This window comes from Eschrichtius robustus, chromosome 6 (assembly GCF_028021215.1).
Source record: "Eschrichtius robustus isolate mEscRob2 chromosome 6, mEscRob2.pri, whole genome shotgun sequence".
NCBI classification, from domain to species: domain Eukaryota; kingdom Metazoa; phylum Chordata; class Mammalia; order Artiodactyla; family Eschrichtiidae; genus Eschrichtius; species Eschrichtius robustus.
The window spans coordinates 32633956-32661233 of record NC_090829.1 but is presented as its reverse complement, the minus strand read 5'-3'; the positions used below and the strand labels follow the sequence as shown (position 1 = coordinate 32661233).

Genomic DNA, 27278 nt, shown 5'->3' with positions numbered 1-27278 from the left:
TCCAGGAAATTCAGGGTCATGAGGAAATCATTAGTCATGACCTTGAAGAGTTAATGTAGCAAAGAAAATCAGGAAGAAAGATTTTGTCGACAACCGATTATTACTCAACATCAGTTTTTGGCAAAAGACAAAAATATTAAAAGGTAAAACAGAAAGCCTTATCAGCGCTGTTCCTTATTAATGTGCTTAGCATGGCTGACACAGGGGTGATGGTTGTGTTGGCCACCAGTCTCTGTAAGGAATCATCAGTACCTTGGTCTCTGGAATTACCCTAGGAAAGAAATGAGAACTCTATTTTCTTTTACTGTTTTTCATGAATTGCAACATCAGGATAGTGGACCTTTAAATTAACTTGACTAACCATTGGCTATTCAAAACAGATTGCTAAAGGTTGATGAAAAGGAAAAATGGGTGGAGAGATTTAACAAATATCCTCAAGTCTTAAGATAGCAGTGAAAAGGAATTCTGTAGTCAGAGCCAGATTTATATATAATAAATTGTCTAAATGCTAACCTGCTATAAATTCTATGGTCTTAGGAAAATATAGTAAGAAATTAACTCATGCCTAAAATCTCACACCATCTTTGTTTTCCTTTCAGGTTAGAGTTTTGAACTCTAATTAATGTGAATAACTCTCCCTGAGAGGTAATGTCACCCAGTAATTGGTACAAAGTTGCTTAAAAGAGAACCAAAGGAGGGTGGTGTGAGTGATCCCATGAGGCAGAGTCACTGCTCAAGCTCATACGTGCTGATTTTCTTGGGGGTTGCCAGTTCATTACACCAGCATGAATGAACATCTGAAGCAGGTTTTCCTAGGAGAGAGAAAACATAGTTGGACAACACCAAAAGAAAATGATGACATGGGGCAGGTAGACCACAGCTGCCCAAAATTATATGGAGAGCACAGTATTTAAGGTTAGGGATTTTGGAATTATGCATGCCTGGGCTCAAATCCTTCATCCACCAACCATTTGTGGAGACAAAATACATAACTATGCTATGAAATAGACTCCTCAGCTGTATCTGCTAGGGTTGTGGATAAGATTAAAGAAGAAAATGAGTATCATGATTTAGCTCCGTAAACAGAAAATATTTGGCCCTTGGTAGCTAATATTAATTCTTTTATTATCATCATCACCTCCAGTGCATGGCAGGAGTATGGATTCTGGAGTCAGACTATTAAGGTTCCAATCCTTTCTTCATCAGTTACTAACTCAGTAACCCTTGGCAGGATATTTACCCTTGATGTGCCTTAGTGTCCTCATCTGTATAATGAAGATAATAATACCTATCTTATGAGTTTCTTAAGAGGAATCAATGATTTAATACATGTGGACAATTGAACCACTAGATCCTGTAAATAGTAAGCACTCTGTTAGTTTATAGTCCATCTGTATAATTTTAAATGGTGTAGAGGAACTCTGAATAGGAGATGAGTGGCAATTTGAACATAAAATAGGGTACTTTTAACTCTTTAGGAGAGTGATTTTTTTTTTTTTTTGTATGACTGTCCAAACTAACCTCAGGTGCCTGAAGGTTAGGATTAATTTTTTTTTCTAGGACTCTGTTATGCTTGGAGCAGTACCTCCAGTCATAGAATCTCCAAGCAGGAGGAAACCCAGTGGTTTTTCTGGCCGATGTAAGACATGCACACTCTTTATAGTACCTCCAACAACACAGGGCGTAGCCAATGAAGGTGAACATATTACTTTTCAAGGCAGCCAATTTTCAGACAGTCATAGGAAGGAAAGTTGGTTCTTGTCTGGAACTGAATCTCAGTTCCCTTCTAACCACTGGGCAAGTCCAGCCCTAGAAAGCACCACAGACTAAATATAGTTTCTCTTCCTTATGAAAATTATTCAAATATTTGTGAATAGCATCCATGTCTATTCCTCTCCCCCGTGTTAGGCTGAGTTTCCCTTTTCTTGAAGCTAAGTTCCTTCCACTGTTGCTTGTATAAGAACAGCATGGAATCCTTTGGAGTCATATTGGGTGGACATCAAATTTCCATGTGCTTAACCTGGGCAGTTTATTAGATCCCTCTTTAATGCCTCATAGAGATGGAAGTGGTAATACCTAACTTAAAAATTGCATTAGGGATTAAATGTGTGAGTGTATGCATAGCACTAGACACAACATAGGTGCTCAATGATAACAATAACTACACTGATAATTATTGTTTTACATAGAATGTTTCTCCTGCTATTCTTGGCCTTCTTTGATGAAAGTGTTCAATGTGTCAACATGTGAAGAAAGAAAAATAATTACTTTCGTTTTTCATACTGTTCCTAGGTGTGATTTAATCTTAGATTTTAAGACTAAAATGTCATAGAGACATTTGAAATCACTTCTAATTAATAAATTGTGTGAAAGTTGCAGAGTGCTTATTATGTGTCATTCACTGTGTTAAGTGCATTAGGTGCATCATGCACTGTCTCCATTACCATAATTCAATGGGGCAAAAGGCCTTTATTTATTTATTTCTTTGTTTGTTTATTTATTTATTTATTTTTTGGCTGCGTTGAGTCTTTGTTGCTGCACGCGGGCTTTCTCTAGCTGTGGTGAGCTGGGGCTACTCTTCATTGCGGTGCGCAGGCTTCTCATTGCGGTGGCTTCTCTTGTTGCAGAGCACGGGCTCTAGGCATGGGGGCTTTGATGCTCCGTAGCATGTGGGATCTTCCCAGGTCAGGGATCAAACCTCTGTCCCCTCTGCATTGTCAGGTGGATTCTTAACCACTGCGTCATCAGGGAAGTGCCCAAAAGACCATTATTTTCCTCATTTTGTAGAAAAGCAAACTGAGATTTAGTGATACTAAGAAACTTGTGCAAATTCACATAGCTGTTAAGTAGCAAAACTAAGATTATTATCCAAGTCTCTCTGATATAGCATATAGCACAAGGGGTCCACAGTCAGGTGTGGGGTTGCTGGAACAATTCATAGTCCTATGAATTTTTTTTTAAAAATTAATCAACTGAAGCTGTCTTCTAGGATAAAGTCCTACTCTGATGGGAAACTTCTGGACATCGAATCCAAATTGAGGACAGTGTCAATGGGAATAAAGGAAAGAGAAGATTCCTTATAAAAGGAATGGGTGGGTCAGAGGGCAAAGCCAGGAGATCTCAGGAAGTATATGACAATTTTAAAATTTACTTTACAAAAAAAACAGGGAAGAATAGGCTCTAGAGCTGGGGTGCTGGAAGAGCTGGAGGGTCCAAAATGGCTCCATTCACATAGTTGCTTGCCATTTGCAAGGGCCTTAGCTGAGACTCTCAGCAGAGGTCTTGACCTTCTCCAGATGGGTCTATCATCAAGGCTTCCTGAACTTCCTCAAGCCTTATGGCTGAGTTACAAGAAGAAAGCAGAAAGCAGAAGCTGTCAGTTCTCTTAAGTCCGGGGCTCAGAATTTTCAGGAAATCACCTTTGCTGATCAAAGCATCACACGACCAACCCAGATTCAGGGTGTGGGGAAATAAAATTCCACCTCTCAAGAGGAGAGTACCACATTTGTCAAGTAAGAAAAGAACTGATGGAGACCATCTTTGGAGACTATTTACCATATATGCTTATACTAAAATGCAAAGAATGAACCTAAAAGTGTATCCAGTTGTTGATATAACTATGCTGAGAGAAACTATTCCAAAACTGACGTTAAAATGTAGTAATAGATTATACATCTTTAGTAGGTATATTTTAAGGACAAAAATAACAAAGTAAAATATATATCTTAAAATGATTTTAGAAATCATACTATTTGTGGTAGTGTTGATATTGACAATCTGGGACTTGTGTATAAGCTAGAAAAAAAGAAAATTATATGATATTTAAGTTTATCATTATGTTATTAAGAATCAGGATTCGTGGCATGGGAGAAAGAAGACAGTATAAACTCATGATGTATTTTATCTTAAACATTTTTTCTTATATTTTACCTTAAAAATATTGTCCACTGAAAATTTCTGGAAAAATAAGCAACCTAGAAGAAATACACAATTAGCACTCAATTGAAATATTATGTCTCACTAAAAAGAATGAGAGTTCCTTGGGAAAATGGCTGATTCTAGTGGTACGAAATGTGCAAGATGGGCATACCAAATAGCAAGGAAACTATCAAAGACATAAAAAAAATCATACCAGGACTTCCCTGGTGGTCCAGTGGTTAGGACTTCACCTTCAAATGCAGGGGGTGCAGGTTCGATCCCTGGTTGAGGAGCTAAGATCCCACATGCCTCGTGGCCAAAAAATCAAAACATAAAACAGAAGCAATGTGGTAACAAATTCAATAAAGACTTCAAAAAAATGGTCCACATCAAAAACAAAAAATCTTAAAAAAAAAAAAATCATACCAAAAGTACTCAGGAGCCCACTTGAGGAATTTCTCAGTGGCCAAATAAGGGATAATTTGGCCATAAACAAGGATATAACTATAATAAATTTAAACATATCACATAGTTTAAATCTATGAGTTCCTAATAATAGTTAAAAAAAAAGCTTATAGCTCAATATTGGAGGATGCTAGGAAACCAGCTTATTATCTTTAGAACTGGTAAATAAAGGAAAAGAACAAGCATTTATCCTTTCTCTTCTATATGTATTTGGCTACTCCTGGGTAACCATATAGCAGATGTGTAATGCGCCTCTTTATAGAAGTATTGTAGTTAATAAGTAAAGAAAGAATATTAGACTTAGATATCACCATATTTCAGTTCTCCAAAGAATTAGTGAATGTATTCATTCGTGGTCAATGGCCTCTATCATCACAGTATAGAGAGAACCAGACCTCTTGATGAAAGAACAAAACAGCATTTATGAAGTAGTCTTGCAAAAGCATCCAAGTAAAAAGTGAGCAGCAAACTGATTAAGCCTCCAGATTGAAAATCCAATTTATAAGAAACTCAGTAATCAGAGAAACACGTTAAATGGCAGTCACAAGGATGTAGTTGGCAAGATGCAGACCACAGGAAAATCTACAGAATGAGCAACCTAATTTATTCAACAAATAAATTATAATAAAATAAAAGATACAGAGAAGATGCCTACCCATTTTAGAGACATTAATCAATTACAATGTGTAATTTTAGTTTTAAAAGTAAAAAAGAATTTGTTTTACACACATACACTATATTATATATATATACACATACATGTGTGTGTATATATATGTGTGTGTATACACACATATGCACATTATACACTTATTGTGTATATGTATACATTATACACTTTATGATATATATCACATTTTCTGACAGAATTGGAAATTTTAAAACTGGATATTTGATATTCAATGATAGTAAAAAAAATACTGTTAAATAATTGTAGATGCAATCATTGCATCAAAATCTCAAATCTCAACACATATTTCTTTCTCTTTCCCCAATATTTGTGCATTGTCTGGGCAGTTCTGCCTCACAAGTCTATGGGCTTGTGTTCAAATGTGTTCCATGAGTCTCTCAGTCTCCCTAGATCTCATGTTCTTTTAAAGACAGATGACAGGAGCACAGAGGTCAGACTTAATCACACAGCACTATGCAGTCTTTGCTGGTGTCATGAGCACTAACATTTCAAGCTATTTTCATGGCCAAGTTCAACATCTACAGGTGAGGACACAAACTCTGTCCACAGAGATGGAACTGTAAAGCCACATGGTAAAGGTCATAAATGGGTAATTCTATAATAAAGTAGAAGTGAAAACATGAGATCAGTAACCCATTCTATGATATAACTATTTTAAAAATAAGTTTTTATCTTTTAGAGATAAATATTAACATTTATGGATTAAATGATATGATGCCTGGCATTTACTTCAATATGATAAAGGTGAGGGTTCTTATAAAACAAGGTCTTCCATAACTTGATAAATATTGTAGCTACGTGACAGGAACATTGGGAGTTCATTTTACTATTGTTTTTGTTCCAACATAAAGAGTTAAAAATTTCAGAATAATTAAAAAGCAAATACTCGATGTCTTTCATCATTATTTGTAGACCATAGAATCATGAACAAATATTTGCTAAGCATTCTTAGGTATATAAATAGTTTTAAGTACCATCTTAGGGAAGTAGGATTTCTTAAAAATGAAGTCATTCTGAATTGTGAAAGGCCAGATAACAAACCAAGTATATTTGTTCTTTCTGAAAAACTTTTGAGTAATACATGCTAAAAGTATAAATGACTAATGTTTCCCAAGAAAACCATTTCAATTCTATAAACAAGATATATCTACAATCATCTATTTAGTGATCATTCAGTGATTCAGCAAAATGAATGATCATTTGTCTTTTCAACATATCACAGTTACTGGATGCAATAAAAAATAAAGTTCTAATCCCCTTTTCTTACCCATACTCTACATAACCAAATTACTGCCAAATTTACAAACTTTTATTCTGTTTCCAAGATCATCCTAACACTTCCCACTTTTGCTTAATGATGTGATGTTATTGAGGTTATTTAGCTCTTCATTTTATTTATCTAGATTTCAAGATATTTATAACTTATACTTGAAGGTTTACATAAGCCCTTTAGGTATCATTTTATCAGCTTCATCTTCATTACTCTACAAAAGCTTCCAAACATGTGAAAAAACAGAGATGAAAAAAAATTTTTAAGTGCTTTTCCTAATTACTAGGCAAACATTTAGAACTGAATAATGCTTTTCTTAATTAATAGGCAAACATTTAGAACTGATATTTCTTCCCAACTCATTGAGTCTGTATCATAAGTCCTTAAACAACAATAAAAGCAATCATAAAATAGTGCAATGTTCTAACAAATTAAAATATTTACTCAGAAGTACTTTGTGCAATAGAAATTATTTAAGTAATGCTGATTTGAAAATAAATTAGATTTTTGACTCTTACTTGATTCCATATGTGATTTGAGTATGAAAAGTTTATACTATTGATAACTGAACACAGGTTTGGTGATATTTACAAACTGTAACTGACTTAACAGGAGTGTACTGGAACCGAATTTGAAAACAACAGTCAGGGCACTCCACAACTCCTTTTCAAATCACCTAGCAGGGATTGGGAAGAAAGTATTTCAAACAGATGCCTATGATTCATTCTCTCCTGTTCTGGTAAGTGGAGAGTCACCTAGGAAAGAAAAAGGCTAGCGACGTCCTGGTCTAATTTTGTAAACGTGGTGATTGGGCCTCCTGGCAAATAGACTAATGCTATTCATAAGAGAGTGCTTATCTATGGAATATTTTTTAGCAGAATTCCCATGGTTTAGGATTGACATATTGATGAATAAAGCTAGAATCTGGCTTTATGAAGCATGGCTCCCTGTGAAATGTAACATGTGCTATAACTATCTAGGACATACAACATCTATGTATGGCAATCTAAAGTGCCTTGCAAACTTTCTTAGATACCTCATCCATTACTTTGGGTCAGAGGGCTTTTCCATTGGGAGAAGGAAGGACCTGGGGAGGTGCTCTCAATGTTCCAGAGCATTCCCTGCTTTGCTTATGCCCCTTGCCTGCCCACAACCTTGAAAATATTAGTAAACCTTGGTACTGGGTATGGTCTTTTATTTATTTATTTTATTTAATTGATTTATTTGTGTCAGACTGATTTAACAATATTTTAAAACATTTAAACGCTGTCTAAATTAAATCATGGGGTTTCCCAATAACTGTTTTGAACTATGTGACTCAGAAATAGAGTAATGGGTACTAAAGCTCTGGGTAGTTAGTTACAAGACCAAAACAAAATTCCTCCTTTTTGTAAGTAATTATAAACAATAATTAGTAAAAAGATTAGAAACTATTTCTAAGCAATATAAATTTTACTGATAATTGCACCTAGACTGATAAATCAAAAAATTATGTGTGTTGCATACTGAATATTTTATCTGTGATCTCTATAAAGGAAACCATAGTTACAAAATGAGGTTGCTTGCTATAATTGATACTGGGGTAGATATTTCTGTACTGTTGCATTAACATTTTGAGGCTGCACACTGGAGGTTCTCTGAGAATGAACAGACATTCAAAGCAATTCCTTTACCTCAGAAGGGGCACGAAATTTTTCACAAATTAAAAAAAAGTATTTTGAGAGATTTGCAGGTAATGTTGATCTCAATCCTCTTTTTATGTATCTTGAGAAACATTGCTATAAACAGATAAAGTGTGACACTCTATCTCATTGATTTAATTATTTGATGCCATAATTAATATGATACCAATATTTCTAAAATATGTCTCTTTATTGACAGGGTATCTATAAAATCTTGAAATAAGATTTGAAGGTAAAATCAAATTTCCCTGTAGAGGTGGCACAGGAATCAATTTAAGCTCAGAGATAAGACATAAATCAATGAACTTTTCTGGAGGGAAAGAGTGAAAAAGAGCAGGGAGCTGAGAAGACCAATATTTAAGAAAGAGGAGGCTGGGATAAGAGTGACAGAGCTGGTAGAGCAGTGAAAGAAAGAGAGCAGGGCAAAGTATGTCAAATTAATGATTTAACTGTTGAGTAAATTTTATTTTCTGTCTTTGTTTAAGCCTCCCTAAAATAACCCTTTTGGGAAAAGTCCTAGTTGGAGAACTCTTGAATGGTTCCATGTACACTGCCTTGCAAGCTGAACAGCTTTGCATACGTGTATGGTTTCTCTACTTCCAGAAAGACACTACTGACCGTCTCATCTAAAAATGCACACTTAGACAAGAATTGATCCCTCATGGGGTTTGCCTGCAAATGTCTACCTTCCAGGCATATGCCTTTATGCCTCAGCTCCCCCTTCTGTTGCCCTCCGCACACCCACCCCCCTCCACATGGCAGCCCTCAGCAAGATTGGTGTCACCTCCAAATCATTCCCCACCCCAACCTACTGTGACAGAATGATTCCATGCACTTTTAGCAATTTGGGCACATCTCTATTTTTGCCCTGTACTTACTCCTGTCTGTTTACGTGTCTGTTTTCCTTATAAGACCAGGAGCTAATTGAAGGCAAGAAATATTTGTTATTCATAGCTTAACCAATGACAAAATTTCTGGCAAACACTGGAAATATTTGTTGAATAAGTATTTTTTTATACAAGTGGCAAGCTGCCACATGATTCTACCTGTTTACATAATACATAATATGATTTTTATTTTTATTTTAAATGTGTTTAGAATCCAAGGCACATCTCAGTTTAAGTCTCATCAGTCTCCTGGTATAGACAAAGTTTAATGAGAAAATGTCTCATAGGAACTAAGTGATTGCATGATTGATGTCATGAGTTTACTTTCCTGTTACATGTATTAAATATGTATATATTTATCTCTCTATATAGAAAATTTGTATATGTATGCCAAGGCTTTCTCCAGGTCCACCGATTTGGGAGTGCGAATAGAATCATAAAATAATAATGCTTTTTCTTGATTGCGCTCCACCTACTCAGTATGTCTAAAATCCTGCCCGGGTATGTATTTTTGTAAGGCCCCTGGAATATGTCTCATTTATACTCATAAATATGCTCATGTTTCCTTCTCCTCTTCTGTTGCAGATTCTTTTTCATGGCATCCTGCTTGGATTGCTGAACCCAAGAGATCTGACTAACCACTGTGCTCTTGATGAGTACTTCCACTTAGATCTGGCATCTGGGAAAAACCACTGTCACCAATGGATATTATATCACTCAAGTTTCAAAATAGCATGATATTCCAAGGTTAAGTGTGTGAAGATCTTTCTTTTTAAACAGCTTGTGGCGTGGTGCAGGTCCTTGTCAGGCAATGCAGGGTTGTTAAAATCCAGAAAGAAACCTGTTGTGTCTATCTGGCATGAGAAAGCAAAGGACAAGTTCAGGATGAACTCAGCATCTGGAAAGTAAGTGGCGGAAGATCCTACAGAAGAGTTTATATACATCTTGTGTATAAACTCTGCTCAAGTCTCTAGCTGACCTCTGAATTATGGATGTGCTGGGTAGATTCTAAACAGCTTAGTTTCTAAGCTGGCTTAAATATCTGAACTGAGATTGCAGAGTTTGGAGTTTGAGTTCAGCCATGAAACAAAATATCAGTACTTTTCAATGGAACATAACAGAATCCAGAGTCTCCACAAGGTATTATCCATAGTGTTCAGAGTATAGTTAAATTTATTAGATGGGAAGAAACAGGAAATTGTCACCCATACTTAAAGAACTTAAAGAGAAAAAGCAATCAATGGAGACCAACTTCAACATGACCCAGATTTGGAACTAGCAGGCACAGATCTTAAGCATCCATTAAAACTATGCTAAAAAGTATAGAGGAAAATATAAGGGACAAGGCAATGGCAGCTGGCACATGTATTTGTGTATAGACACTCTATCCTTCATATAAAATAGCATTCATTATAAAAGTAGTGATGACAGAAAATAGCTTGACATGCACCCTCAAAAGGAACATTGAATTCAGATTTGTTCTATAAGATATTCATTCATAATGAAGAATCGTTTAAAATGTACCTTGTTGGGTGCTATGAAGACAACAAAAATTAAATTAAAAAATTAGATATGGTTTTTCCATTAGCAGACTTAAGAGTTAACTTGAATCTGAACAACTATAATATAAGGCCAAAAATAATGTGTTTTATAAAAACAGTACTTAAAAGTAGTCTGAAGCCCTAGAGGTAGGCAGATTTATTTCCAGATTTTGGGAGCAGAAGATCTAAAAGTAAGGCTTTAAGATGACATGACAGATAAGATGGACCTTAATAAAGGCTTAGATTTTTTTTATATGCGGGCATGAAAAAACAAGGGTGAGCATCCAGGTGTACCCAGTAAAGAAAGTTCTAAATATAATGAAATGAAGTAGCTATCTTTGGCTGGAGGGTATAAATTGTGACAAAAGCAACGAGAGAGAATGCACAAAGAATAGGTGGGTCCAGATTGAAAAATGCTGGACCAAGTAGTTTAGACATGATTCTGAAGATACTAGGGAGCCAATAAAAGACAAGATACAAAAATCCAACATTATTTCCTTTGAAAACCACAAATGCAGAAAGGATTTCCATTATTTATTGTTTGTGATTGTAATCACCTAGTACAAAATGCAAACGGAATAGCTCATAATTTCAGTGCAGGTCTCTTTAGTCTGTTAAGGATTAAGTTACCACATGACAGATTTGAGCAAAAAAAGAAAAAGATAAATGTGCTATAAAATTACTTAACATTTTGGTTAAAAAATATATGTAAGAGCTTATAGTTTCACAAAATATTTCACTGTACTATTAAAAAGAGTCTACCCCTGCCACTCCTTGGCATAGGTGTGAGGCAAATTGAATTTCATCTTTACAAGTGAAAACCAATGCTTAAAATACAAATTGCAATTAAATTATATGTTGCTAAGCTTATCTGCTAATATTTGCAGGTAAGCAAATATTTCTTTCCTAAGACCCTTTCTGCAGGCTTTTCTGATGAAAAAATTCAGAAGAGTAACTGTTATCAGGCAGTTATAAAATTACATTGACATTTTAAAAATATTGATAATAAAGACAAAGCATGAAAAAATATTTTAAAGCCTAATGTTAGGTAGGAAAACGAATCCTTTATGGGTAATGTGTTTTTACAATATTTCAATGGGAATATTTTGGGTTTTTGGAATGTCAGAATATAATATTACCAGAGTATCTCAAAACAGGAAGGACAATGGAATTTTATGTCTTTGCTCTCATAAGGCTTATTTTATCCTTCACATTACAGCTAATGGCCTCAAGGAAAAGAGCATACACATGTGGCCATGCAAACATTTTATTATATCAATAAGTGAGTTATTATGTGATACTTTTTGACTTCAAATAGCTAATGCAGCACTCATTTTTTTCCCCTAAATTTGTTTTGTGGCATGGAATGGTGTCCAAGTAACCCTCCTGAGATAATCTATATGGATATATACATAAATGTTCCATATATTTTGCAAGTTCATATAATGCATTTTGTTTAGGACATTCCTTCCAATGGTCTTAGGTAATGTTCTATGAAAATAAGTCTCATTGAAGATGTGAGTCACTCTCTCAAGATAAAGTTGTCCTTGTAAATGATCCCATTGCTTACAAAAAAAAAATGTGTGTGGGGAGGTGGAAAAACTGTGATTTTTTTTCCCTCTGAAAGGGAAAATAACCCAACAAATTTTGGTCTTACCATTTCATTTCCTCTTACTTGCTGGTTTTATGATATTAATATATTTTAAAGTTTACTACTTAATCAAGATCAGGAAGGCTAATGAACTTAATATATTTCCATGCACTGACAATCAAACTGTGATCATAAAATGCCAGATGGCACACTCATTATAAAAACAGTGCACCCACTTTTGTTTTGTTTTGTTTTGTCTTGCTTTGGGTTTCCTGGTAGGTGCTTTGTTCTATGACTTTGGAATTTTTGCAGTTATCCTTGGTATCTCTCTCTAGCATTCTCATAAAATCATTTATACCCAAGTCCCCTGAGATCCAAGCTCAAATATATCTCTCTCTTTATTAAACCATCTCATATCGCTCTCTTTATTAAACCATCTCTTTCTATTTTATAGGATTCTTTTCATTAAAAACCATACAATAAAAAAGGGCTTAAAATTACAATTTGACCCCAATTCATGATCAATATAAAGAAATATAGGCATCCTTGAACTCGTTATATTGCTTCCTGCTCGTTGTTACTGTTTACTCTAAATATGCTCAAGAGCACTTCTAGCAACAATATTTAATAGCATATGACCAACCTTCTATTATTTGGTTCTCCCACAAAGTTATAGGATTGTATGAATAACATACAGAATGGTGCCAACAAAATTGTTTTTATTGCAATCTGACCAGTGATTAAACACAGACAACTTGCTGCTTTATCTATCTCTGTTCCTTTTACACTGATTGAGAAGGTCTTATAACACCTAGAGTTTTGGACTTATGTGCTCCAACATTAGACAGTGCTAGTCCAACTCCTTTTGGTGCTTAGGTCAAGACACCAATAAGTACTTCCCATCCGCTCCTTTTCACACACCCTGGGTCCAACATGCCTTTAAAACAGGATCAAATCTGTGACCCTCTCTGATTTATGTCTGTGAGTTAAATCAAACTCTAACTGGCCTACAGCTGCTGTGTAAAACAATCTGTTACACAAGCACCTCAGTTTTCCCTGAATGAAAACGTTAGTCCATGAGCTCGTCTTCTGAAGGATGTAAGGGACTAGAAGAGGTGTCTCAGTTTATTCATCAACATCTCCCTGAAGTGATCTCCCATAAAGAAATAGAAGACAGGGTTGATGACACTGTTCAGAAAGGCCAACGGCCGAGTCACGATGTACAAAGAGTTGATGGTGGCCTTAGTGCATGGGGTCTGCTTCCACATCCCCCAGCGTGAAGCAATCCTCACGTTTCGCATGATGTGATAGGGAGTAAAAAGCACGGAGAAGATCACAACTGCCATGATGACTAAGGTGAGAGGCTTCTCAAGGGGCAACGCAGTAGAGAGCTGCCTGCTCCTATGCTTTAGGAAGAGACCAATCTTGAAATAAAAGAAGCACATCACAAAAAGAGGAATGAGGAACCCCGAGAAGGTTAGACACATGCTGTAAATGAGGACGTTACTGGGGTCTCCAGAACTTGCGTAATCAGTACAGTTGGTGCCTTTGGAAGCTATAACAGGATTTATAAGAGGAAGTATGGGCAGGAGCTCTAAGGTTACTAAACCCCAAATGGCCAAAGAGATTAAAACAGCAAACTTTTTCTTTTGCAGGAAGTGTTCCCGGAAAGGATACTTCATGAGCAGGTATCGATCGATGCTGATAAAAGTGAGGAAAAGAATGCTGGTGTAGAGGTTAGCATGAAGTACATATCGGTTGCTTATGCAGAGCACATCCCCATATGTCCATTTTCCTTGGGCATAATTTCTCATCAGCATGGGGAGGGTACACAAAAAAGCCAAGTCAGAGATAGAGAGATTAAAGAGATAGATGTTACTGCTGTTCCAGTTCTTCAGGCAGAAGAGGTAGCCGAAAACAACAGCAGTATTCCCAAGGATTCCCACAATAAACTCAAACCCGTAAAAAATGGAAAGGTAGTACTTTTCCAGAGCAGCCTCCACTGCCTGCCAGTTTTCACAAGTTGCATTCCATGCCTAAAGAAGAGAGAGAGAAAATATAAGGATGAATCACTAGACTACGACTGCGGACAAAACTGTGCAGAACATCATCACCACCTCCATCATCATCATCATCATCATCATCAAATAACACTTAAAAGTTGAACTGCAGAGAGTTGGTTACATTAGTAAGGAGTGCATATGTATACAAACATAATCATGTACATATATATCACTAATATATTATTGCAACAAATATTTATTGAGTTCCTTTGAACTATGTGCTGGACACGGGATGACAGCCATGAGTAAAACAAAGCTCCTCATCTCAAATAATTTACACTCTCTTGGGAAAAATCAGGAAATAAACAAATAAGTGCATATCATGTCATGATAAAGAGTATCAGACATAAAGAAAAGCACATGCAAAGGCCCAGAGGTGGAAACATGCATAGAGGACTTGACAAATGCAAGGAGGCCAAGAGAAAGTGCAGTGAAGTAAGTGAAGAGTCGAATTCAAAGTGTGTCTTCAGGATTGACTGTGGTCCCTAGCATATCACAGTTGTTCAACAAATCCTCTGAGTTAAATTTAATTGAACCATAACCTAGAAGAGGAAACAGGGATTCTTATTACTCCAGTCTTGCAATTTTAATAGCTTTGATTATGTTTCCATATTGACAAAGGATTATGCTTGTTGTTTTAAGTTTATAAAACACAACGGCAGTTTTTAAGAATTTTTGCAACAAGACAACATATTTATTGACATGTTATAAGCCCAGCACATCACAAATATTATCTCTAATTTTCAGAAGAATCCATTTAACTCAATCCCACTTCCATCCTACTAGACGTGAGAACAACCTGGGTTGAAGAATTAAACTACTAATCACAGGTCACCATATGCCAGAGCCAGAATTTGACCTGCAGCCTATTGCACCACACACAGTGATCTTTCACTACATACTTCAGCATGCTTGTTATGGGATGGATTGTGCTCCCCACAAATTCATATGGTGAGGTCCCAAAGCCCAGTACCTCAGAATTTAACCATATTTGGAGCTGGACCTTAAAAGAAGTAATTAAGGTTACATGAGATCATATATGTTTGTGTCCATATATGATGAGAAAGAGACGGCAGGGATGCACGCACATAGAGGAAAGGCCATGTGAGGACATAGTCAGAAGACAGCCATCTGCAAGCCAAAGAGAGAGGCCTCAAGAGAAACCAAACCTGCCGACACCTTGATCTTGGATTTCTAGCCTCTAGAACTGTGAGAAAGTAAGTTTCTGTTGTTTAAGCCACCCAATCCAAAACATTTTGTTATGGCAGACCTAGCAACAAGTATAGTGCTCAAAATAGTAGTCTTAACATTTAATAGAATCTGTACAACTCCAGTGTTAAAACAGGATTTTAAAAATTTAAAATATGAAGCTGAAAATATTAGTAATAATAATACCAGTGGCCACTATTTACTGAAAGCTTATAGTGTACTAGGCACTGTGCTCACCACTTTCCAAGGATTATCTCATTTAATACAGTGACATAAGGGACTGGGGATTGTTACTACTTTCACTTTACACACAAAGTCACTGAGTCTTGAAAGGTCATACATTTAGTAATAGACCTCAATCATAGCCCCTTCTGAATAGGGACCATGAAAATAAGCGATCTGATTCATTCAAACTTCAAAAGTCTTGCTCACCTGCCACTTTCTCTCTTTAAAGAGGCAAGATTATTTGTGGTTGGATAGACTAAAGAATTGAATTTCTTAAAAAGGTACTGGATTGCCATTTTGAAATATTAAATCCTACTTATTTCTAGTAAAAAAAAGCAAGGTTGAAAATAAAATTTTCTAAAAATTTCCTATCGAATAGGCCTCAGAGTGTTACTTGCAATCAAATGATTCTCTTAGTATAGTATTTTGGTAACTAGAGCAAAATAAGAACAAATGCATCTGAACTGCCTCTTCTGGGAAGCATGTAAACACTGAGCAGAATTTTCTGAAATTAAGGCATCTGGAGAACTTTTATTGATTTTTGTCAAATTCAAGTGTTTTGTTTCAGTTGAAGATCACTGCTACTTTTTTTTTTTTTTTGCTGTGCCACGAGGCTTCCGGAATCTTAGTTCCTCAACCAGGGATTGATCCAAGCTCCCCTGTAGTGAAAGCACCGAGTCCTAGAGTCCTAACCACTGGACTGCTAGGGAGTTCCCAAGATCGCTGCTACTTTGAGAGTGTTTTATTTACAAAAATAATTCATGGAATTGTAGATATGATAAATGCAATATTTTGATAAGTTATTTTTAATCACTTACTTTAAAACATCCTAAATTCCTCTGAGCCTCTCCTCAAGGCTTTCCATGGCAACCTGCCACAAAGTCCAACACTAGAAGAAGCTAGATTGGAACTTCCTCAGGCAGCAGACACATTGAACGATGCTGAAGAACCAAGCAAATTGGTTTCACTCTGTGTTTGAGGTTATGTGATTCTACTCTCTCACATTGCCCGCGTCTTATTACATGTCTCATTGTCATAACTTTCCAATTGTTTTAAACCTCTGTCCTACTCATCATGGATGAGTTTTTCCTACAAATCCCTGAGACAGAGCCCGTTCACTGGGTGTCCACTCTCTGGTTCCTTCCTCCGTTACTGTCCTCTCCTCCTTCCTTCCTGTGACAACAGAGAATATCTATTCCTCTGGTCTTACTCCAGATCCAACTCATTCCCAAATTCTCAAGATTCCTACACGTTATCCATCTTGTCTCTTTTCTGTCGCTTCAGCTTCTCCACCTGAACTGCATCCTTTTGATCATCATTTAGATACTCTCATCTTGTCAGTCTTAAAAACAAGACATAGGAGACCTTCAAGATGGCAGAAGAGTAAGACGTGGAGATCACCTTCCTCCCCACAAATACATCAGAAATACACCTACATGTGGAACAACTCCTACAGAACACTGAACGCTGGCAGAACACCTCAGACTTCCCAAAAGGCAAGAAACTCCCCACGTACCTGGGTAGGGCAAAAGGAAAAAGAAAAAACAGAGACAAAAGAATAGGGACGGGACCTGCACCAGTGGGAGGGAGCTGTGAAGGAGGAAAGGTCTCCGCACACTAGGAAGCCCCTTTGCATGCAGAGACGGGGGTGGTGGAGGGGGGAGCTTTGGAGCCACAGAGGAGAGTGCAGCAACAGGGGTGCGGAGGGCAAGGCGGAGAAATTCCCGCACAGATCGGTGCCGACCAGCACTCACCAACCCGAGAGGCTTGTCTGCTCAGCCGCAGGGGCGGGCGGGGGCTGGGAGCCGAGGCTCGGGCTTCGGAGGTCGGATCCCAGGGAGAGGACTGGGGTTGGCAGCGTGAACACAGCCTGAAGGGGGCTAGTGCGCCACGGCTAGCTGGGAGGGAGTCTGGGAAAAGGTCTGGACCTGCCGAAGAGGCAAGAGACCATTGTTTCAGGGTGAGCGAGGAGAGGGGATTCAGAGCACCGCCTAAACAAGCTCAAGAGAAAGGCACAAGCAGCAGCTATCAGCACGGACCCCAGAGACGGGCATGAGGCGCTAAGGCTGCTGCTGCAGCCACCAAGAAGCCTGTGTGCGAGCACAGGTCACTCTCCACACCTCCCCTCCCAGGAGCCAGTGCAGCCCGCCACTGCTAGGGTCCCGTGATCCAGGGACAACTTCCCCGGGAGAACGCACAGCGCACCTCAGGCTGGTGCAACGTCACGCCGGCCTCTGCCACCGCAGGCTCACCCTGCATCCGTACCCCTCCCTCCCCCCGGCCTGAGTGAGCCAGAGCCCCTGAAGCAGCTGTTCCTTTAACCCCGTCCTGTGTGAGCGAAGGAGAGACGCCCTCAGGAGACCTACACGCAGAGGGGGGTCCAAATCCAAAGCTGAACCCCAGGAGCTGTGCGAACAAAGAAGAGAAAGGGAAATCTCTCCCAGCCGCCTCAGGAGCAGCGGATTAAATCTCCACAATCAACTTGCTGTACCTGCATCTGTGGAATACCTGAATAGACAATGAATCATCCCAAAATTGAGGCAGTGGAATTTGGGAGCAAAGATATACATATATTTTTTCCTTTTTCTCTTTTTGTGAGTGTGTATTATATGGTTCTTTGTGTGATTTTGTCTGCATAGCTTTGCTTTTACCATTTATCCTAGGGTTCTGTCTGTCTGTTTTGGGGCGGTTTTTTTGTTTTTTTTTTAGTATAGATTTTAGCACTTGTTATCATTGCTGCATTTGTTTTTTGGTTTGGTGCTCTCTTATTTCTATCTTTCTTTTTTTTTTTTTTCTTTTTTGAATTACTTTTTAATTTTTTAATTTTTAATAATTATTTTTTATTTTAATAACTTTTATTTTTTTCTTTCTTTCTTTCTTTCTTTCTTTCTTTCTTTCTCTCTCTCTCTCTCTCTCTCTCTCTCTTTCTTTCTTTCTTTCTTTCTTTCTTTCTTTCTTTCTTTCTTTCTTTCTTTCTTTCTTTCTTTCTTTCTTTCTTTCTTTCTTTCTTTCTTTCTTTCTTTCTTTCTTTCTTTCTTTCTTTCTTTCATTCTCCCTGTACTTCTGAGCTGAGTGGCTGACAGGGTTTTGGTGCTCTGGCCGGGTGTCAGGAATGTGGCTCTGAGGTGGGAGAGCTGAGACATTGGTCCACCAGAGACGTCCTGGCTCCATGTAATATCAAATGGTGAAAGCTCTCCCAGATATCTCCATCTCAATGCTGAGACCCAGCTCAACTGAACGACCAGCAAGCTACAGGGCTGGACACCCTATGCCAAACAACTAGCAAGACAGGAACACAACACCACCCATTAGCAGAGAGGCTGTCTAAAATCATAATAAAGTCACAGACACCCCAAAACACACCACCGGATGCAGTCCTGCCCACCAGAAAGACAAGGTCCAGCCCCACCTACCAAAGCACAGGCACCAGTCCCCTCCACCAGGAAGCCTACACAACCCACTGAACCAGACTTAGCCACTGGGGGCAGACACCAAAAACAACGGGAACTACGAACTTGCACCCTGCAAAAAGGAGAACCCAAACACAGTAAGTTAAGCAAAAGGAGAAGACAGAGAAACACACAGCAGATGAACGAGCAAGGTAAAAACCGACCAGACCAAACAAAGGAAGAGGAAATCGACAGTCTACCTGAAACAGAATTCAGAGTAATGATAGTAAAGATTATCTAAAATCTTGGAAATAGAATGGAGAAAATAGAAGAAACGCTTAACAAGGACTTAGAAGAACTAAAGGGCAAACAAACAATGATGGACAACGCAATAAATGAAAATAAAAATTCTCTAGAAGGAACCAATAGCAAAAAACTGAGGCAGAAGAACGGATAAGTGACCTGGAAGATAAAATAGTGGGAATAACTACCGCAGAGCAGAATAAAGCAAAAAGAATGACAAGAATTGAGGACAGTCTCAGAGACCTCTGGGACAACATTAACATGCACCAACATTCGAATTATAGGGGTCCAAGAAGAAGAGGAGAAAAAGAAAGGGACTGAGAAAATATTTGAAGAGATTATAGTTGAAAACATCCCTAGTATGGGAAAGGAAATAGTCAATCAAGTCCAGGAAGTGCAGAGTCTCATACAGGATAAATCCAAGGAGAAGCACTCCAAGACACATATTAATCAAACTATCAAAAGTTAAATACAAAGAAAAAATATTAAAAGCAGCAAGGGAAAAACAACAGATAACATACAAGGGAATCCCCATAAGGTTAGCAGCTGATCTTTCAGCAGAGACTCTGCAAGCCAGAAGGGACTGGCAGGACATATTTAAAGTGATGAGAGAGAAAAACCTACAACCAAAATTACTCTAGCCAGCAAGGATCTCATACAGATTTGATGGAGAAATTAAAAGCTTTACAGACAAACAAAAGCTAAGAGAATTCAGCTCCACCAAACCAGCTTTACAACAAATGCTAAAGGAACTTCTCTAGGCAGGAAACACAAGAGAAGGAAAAGACCTACAATAACAAACCCAAGACAATTAAGAAAATGGTAATAGGAACATACATATCAATATTTACCTAAACGTAAGTGGATTAAGTGCTACAACCAAAAGACATAGACTGGCTGAATGGATGCAAAACCTAGACGCATATATATTCTGTCTACAAGAGACCCACTTCAGACCTAGGGACACATATAGACTGAAAGTGAAGGGATTTTAAAAGATATTCCATGCAAATGGACATCAAAATAAAGCTGGAGTAGCAATTCTCATATCAGGCAAAATAGACTTTAAAATAAAGACTATTACAAGGGACAGAGAAGGACACTACATAATGATCAAGGGATCAATCCAAGAAGAAGATATAACAATTGTAAATATTTATGCACTCAACAGGAGCACCTCAATACATAAGGCAAATGCTAACAGCCATAAAAATGGAAATCAACACTAAAAAAATCATAGTAGGCGACTTTAACACCCCACTTTCACCAAAGGACAGATCATCCAAAGTGAAAATAAATACGGAAACACAAGCCTTAAATGATACATTAAACAAGGTGGAGTTAATTGATATTTATAGGACATTCCATCCAAAACAACAGAATACACTTTCTTCTCAAGTGCTCATGGAACATTCTCCAGGATAGATCATATCTTGGGTCACAAATCAAGCCTTGGTAAATTTAAGAAAATTGAAATCGTATCAAGTATCTTTTCTGACCACAACGCTATGAGACTAGATATCAATTACAGTAAAAATCTGTAAAAAATACAAACACATGGAGGCTAAACAATACACTACTTAATAACCAAGAGATCACTGGAGAAATCAAAGAGGAAATAAAAAAATACCTAGAAACAAATGACAGTGAAAACGTGACAACCTAAAACCTATGGGATGCAGCAAAAGAAGTTCTAAGAGGGAAGTTTATAGCAATACAATCCCACCTCAAGAAACAAGAAACATCTCAAATAAACAACCTAACCTTGCACCTAAAGCAATTAGAGAAAGAAGAACAAAAAAACCCCAAAGTTAGCAGAAGGAAAGAAATCATAAAGATCACAGCAGAAATAAATGAAAAAGAAATGAAGGAAACAATAGCAACGATTAATAAAACTAAAAGCTGGTTCTTTGAGAAGATAAACAAAATTGATAAACCATTAGCCAGACTCATCAAGAAAAAAAGGGAGAAGACTCAAATCAATAAAATTAGAAATGAAAAGGAGAAGTAACAACTGACACTGCAGAAATACGGAGGATCATGAGAGATTACTACAAGCAACTATATGCCAATACAATCGACAACCTGGAAGAAATGGACAAATTCTTAAAAAATCACAACCTTCCGAGACTGAAGCAGAAAGAAATAGAAAATATAAACAGACCAATCACAAGCACTGAAATTGAGACTGTGACTAAAAATCTTCCAACAAACAAAAGCCCAGGACCACATGGCTTCACAGGCGAATTCTCTCAAACATTTAGTGAAGAGCTAACACCTATCCTTCTTAAACTCTTCCAAAATATAGTAGAGGAAGGAGCACTCCCAAACTCACTCTACGAGACCACCATCACCCTGATACCAAAACCAGACAAAGATGTCACAAAGAAAGAAAACTACAGGCCAATATCACTGATGAAAACAGATGCAAAAATCCTCAACAAAATACTAGCAAACAGAATCCAACAACACATTAAAAGGATCATACACCATGATCAAGTGGGGTTTATCCCAGGAATGCAAGTATTCTTCAATATATGCAAATCAATCAATGTGATACACCATATTAATAAAATGAAGGAGAAAAACCATATGATCATCTCAATAGATGCAGAAAAAGCTTTAGACAAAATTCAACACCCATTTATGATAAAAACCCTCCAGAAAGTAGGCATAGAGGGAACGTACCTCAACATAATAAAGGGCGTATATGACAAACCCACAGGCAACATCATTCTCAGTGGGAAAAACTGATACCATTTCCACTAAGATTAGGAACAAGACAAGGTTGCCCACACTCGCCACTATTATTCAACATAGTTTTGGAACTTTTAGCCACATCAATCAGAGAAGAAAATGAAATAAAAGGAATCCAAGTTGGAAAAGAAGAAGTAAAGCTGTCATTGTTTGCAGATGACATGATACTATACATAGAGAATCCTAAAGATGCTACCAGAAAACTCCTAGAGCTAATCAATGAATTTGGTACAGTAGCAGGATACAAAATTAATGCATAGAATCTCTTGCATTCCTATACACTAGTGATGGAAAATCTGAAAGAGAAATTAAGGAAACACTCCCATTTATCATTGCAACAAAAAGAATAAAATACCTAGGAATGTTTACCTAAGGAGACGAAAGATCTGTATGCAGAAAACCATAAGACACTGATGAAAGAAATTAAAGAGGCTACAAACAGATGAAGAGATATACCATGTTTCTGGATTGGAAGAATCAACATTGTGAAAATGCCTATACTACCCAAAGCAATCTATGCATTCAATGAAATCCCTATCAAACTACCAATGGCATTTTTCACAGAACTAGAGCAAAAAATTTCACAATTTGTATGGATACACAAAAGACCCCGAATAGCCAGAGCAATCTTGAAAAAAAAAAAATGGAGCTGGAGGAATCAGGCTCCCTGACTTCAGACTATACTACAAAGCTACAGTAATCAAGACAATATGGTACTGGCACAAAAACAGAAATATAGATCAATGGAACAGGATAGAAAGCCCAGAGATAAACCCACGCACATATGGTCACCTTATTTTTGATAGGAGGCAAGAATATACAATGGAGAAAAGACAGCCTCTTCAATAAGTGGTGCTGGGAAAACTGGACAGCTATCTGTAAAAGAATGAAATTAGAACACTCCCTAACACCATACATAAAAATAAACTCAAAATAGATTAAAGACCTTAATGTAAGGCCAGACACTATAAAACTCTTAGAGGAAAACATAGGCAGAACACTCTTTGACATAAATCACAACAAGATCCTTTTTGACCCACCTTGTAGAGAAATGGAAATAAAACAAAAATAAACAAATGGGACCTAATGAAACTTAAAAGCTTTTGCACAGCAAAGGAAACCATAAACAAGACGAAAACACAGCCCTCTGAATGGGAGAAAATATTTGCAAATGAAGCAATTGACAAAGGATTAATCTCCAAAATTTACAAGCAGCTCATGCAGCTCAATATCAAAGAAACAAAAAACCCAATCAAAAAATGGGCAGAAGACCTAAATAGACATTTCTCCAAAGAAGATATACAGATTGCCAACAAACACATGAAAGGATGCTCAACATCACTAATCATTACAGAAATGCAAACCAAAACTAAAATGAGGTATCACCTCACACCAGTCAGAATGGGCATCATCAAAAAATCTATAAACAATAAATGCTGGAGAGGGTATGGAGAAAAGGGAACCCTCTTGCATTGTTGGTGGGAATGTAAATTGATACAGCCACTATGGAGAACAGTATGGAGGTTCCTTAAAAAAGTAAACATAGAACTGCCATACAACCCAGCACTCCCACTACTGGGTATATACCCTGAGAAAACCATAGTTCAAAAAGAGTCATGTACCACAATGTTCATTGCAGCTCTATTTACAATAGCCAGGACATGGAAGCAACCTGAGTGTCCATTGACAGATGAATGGATAAAGAAGATGTGGCACGAATATACAACGGAATAGTACTCTGCCATAGAATGAAACGAAATTGAGTTATTTGTAGTGAGGTGGATAGACCTAGAGTCTGTCATACAGAGTGAAGTAAGTCAGAAAGAGAAAAACAAATACTGTATGCTAACACATATATATGGAATCTAAAAAAAAAAAAACAAGTTTCTCAACAACCTAGGGGCAGGGCAGGAATAAAGACGCAGACGTAGAGAATGGACTTGAGGATACGGGGAGGAGGAAGGGTAAGTTGGGACGAAGTGAGAGAGTTGTACGGAATTCTATATACTACCAAATGTAAAATAGATAGCTAGTGGGAAGCAGCTGCATAGCACAGGGAGATCAGCTCGGTGCTTTGTGACCACCTAGAGGGGTGGGATAGGGAGGGTGGGAGGGAGACGCAAGAGGGAGGACATATGGGGATATACGTATATGTATAGCTGATTCACGTTGTTATAAAGCAGAAACTAACACACCATTGTAAAGCAATTATACTCCAATAAAGATGTTAATAAATAAATAAATAAATAAAAAGACCATAAGAAGGGAAGCCAATTGTTTAGACTTGCTGAGACAGGCAACAGGGAATCACTAGGTGGTGATGAAAGCAGTATTTTAAGATTAGTCTGGCAGCTGGTAGCAGAATGGATTAGTGAGGAGAGACCTCAGTCAGAGGCCATGTGGTGGCCACAAGGAATTTCTAGGAATGAGCCTGCATATTGGCAGGAATACTGTCTTCAGCCAGCAAGGCCCTCCTGGTCAGCAGGAGGACTCACAGGCATAAAGTAAGACGCAATTTTTAGCAACCACTCCCAAACACCCAAATATAAAGTTTTCTGCTCCAAACGAGCCATACTGAGAATTAGGGAAATTTCTTCATCAACTAAATGTAGCCACTTTGAAAGCTATGAACTTATTCCCTACATGGTATCACTACTCAAAATGTATATTTGATTAAGAGAATGAAAAGACAAGCCACAGACCGGGAGAAGATATTTGCAAAGCATGTAACCGATAAAGGATGGGTGTCTAAGATATACAAAGACCTCTTAACACACAGCAATAAGAAAAAACACGCCAATTTTTTAAATGGGCCAAAGATCTGATCAGACACCTCACCAAAAAAGAGATACAGATGGAAAATAAGCATATGAAAAGATGCTTCACATCGTATGTTCTTAGGGAGTTGCTAATTAAAACAACAGTGAGAAACTACTGCACACCTATTAGAGTAGCTAAAATCCAAAAACACTACCCACCAAGTATCTGTGAGGATATGGGGCAGCGACAGGAGCTCTTATTCTTTGCTGGTGGGGATGCAAAATGGTGCAGTCGCTTTCAGGGATAGTTTGGCAGTTTCATACAAAACTAAACATACTCTTACCGTAACATCCAGCAATCACGTTCCTTGGTGTTTACCTAAAGGAGTTGAAAACGTAGGCCCACAAAAAATACACACACAGATGTTTATGGCAGCTTTATTCCCAAATGCCAAAACTTGGAGGCAATCAAGATGTCCCTTGGCAGGTGAATGGATAAATAAACGGTGGTTCATCCAGACAATGGAATATCATTCAGTGCTGAAATCAAATGAGCTAGCAAGCCATGAAAAGATATGGAGGAACCTTAAATGCATATGAACAAGCGAAAGAAGCCAATCTGAAAAGGCTACATTCTGTGATTCCAACTCTATGACATTCTGGAAAATGCAAAACTATAAGGATAATAAAAAGATCAGGGGTTACCAGGGGTTTGGGGGGAGGGAGGGAAGGATGATCAGGTGGCGCACAAAGGATTTTTAGGACAGTGAAACTATTCTGTATGATGCTGGAATGGTGGATACTTGTCATTATGCGTCATCCAAACCCAGAGAATGTGCAACACAAAGAGTGATCTCTAATGCATATCTCTAATGTGGACTTTAGTTAATAAGAATGCATCTGTATCATACTAAGTGAAGTAAGTCAGACAGAGAAAGACAAATATCATATATCCCTTATATGTGGAATCTAAAATATGACACAAATGAACTTATTTACAAAACAGAAACAGACTCACAGACTTCAAAAATACATTAATGATTACCAAAGGGGAAAGGTGAGCGGGGGAGGGATAAATTAGGAGTTTGGGATGAACATATACACACTACTATGTATAAAATAGATAACCAACAAGGACCTACTGTATAGCACAGGGAATTCTACTCAATATTCTGTGATAACCTATATGGGAAAAGAATCTGAAAAAGAATGGATATCTGTATATGTATATCTGAACCACTTTGCTATACACCTGAAACTAACACAACATTGTAAATCAGCTATACTCCAATATAAAATAAAAGTTAAGTTTAAAAAAGAAAAAAAAGATAAACAAGGCATAGATAAGACATCAACAACTCTCCCTGGTTTCACACGTTTCTCTCCTTGTCATACCTTGAGCAACAAAAATAGCTGTCTTCACTAATTGTTTTGACATCCTGACACCCTATTCCCTTTTCAACATACTCTAATTTGGCTCCTGATCCATCATTCCACCAAAATAGCCTCCACGTTCCTCCATCTAATGCTCATTTTTCAGTCATCTTCTTACTTGACTTCTCAGCTGTTTTTCGTACCATAACTTCTGGAAGCACTCTCTTCCTTTGCCTTCTCTGACTTGACAGTCTCCTAGTTTTCCTTCTTTCTCCCTGGTTGTTCTTTGCAGGCTCTTTTGTGACCTAAGCCTTTTCGTGTTAAGCATTAAATGTTAAGTTCCTCAAGGATCAGTACTGAACACCTTCTTTATCTAGGCTCTGCCCGGATGATCTCATCCACTTTCTATCTTTAATGACCATCCACATATCAACCTCTCAATGTTTATCCCAGCACAGACCTGTCTTATAAGCTCTAGTGGTTTATACTTATTACCACGGATTGATCTCTCAGAGGCACCTCTACCTCCAGAAATCCTACATAAGCTCTCCAACTTCCTTCTCAGTCTTGCTGTACCTCCACCTAACTCAGTGAATGGCCACACCATTTACCCAGGTGGTCACCTCAGACATCCGAGCAACATCCTTGAAGTCATCTGTTGCTCACCTCCAATAACAACTAAACTATCCATGTCTCGTTGACTATAATGTCTGGCTATTTCTCAAATTCACCACTATTGCTCCATCTCCTTCATCACCATTCTAATCCGGGCTACTATCATCTTGGACCATACCATATCCTTCCATGGTCTCCTCACATCTTCTCTTGCCCCCTTTTAATCTACCTTCAACATGATAGCTAAACAATCTTAAAAAAAACTACAATCAAAATTCCAGTCATATTACTCTCCTCAACCAAAACGTTTCAATGACTTTTCACTGTCTAAGGAATAAAGTCCAAAATTTTTAAAGAGACTTCAAGCCCTGCATGGTCTGGCTCCTGGACTCCACTTCAGCCTCACCTGGTATTATTCTCCTCCTTTCTCATCTTTCTTCCTGCTCTTTGAATGCACAGAGAACTTTCCTAATGTTCAATTCATTGAATTTTTCTCTAACACTTTCCCCCTACGATCCTTGCTCCATCACATACTCTGT

At 37.7% G+C, this 27278-nt stretch overlaps 1 protein-coding gene across 1 annotated transcript in view; it reads right to left on the bottom strand.

The window, feature by feature from the left end:
• Positions 1-13091: 13091 nt before the first annotated feature.
• SUCNR1 (succinate receptor 1) overlaps positions 13092-27278 on the bottom strand; it is a 52845-nt gene continuing 38658 nt past the window's right edge. The window contains 1 exon segment of the mRNA XM_068545633.1: positions 13092-14081. Coding sequence (XP_068401734.1) covers positions 13092-14081 — 990 coding nt within the window.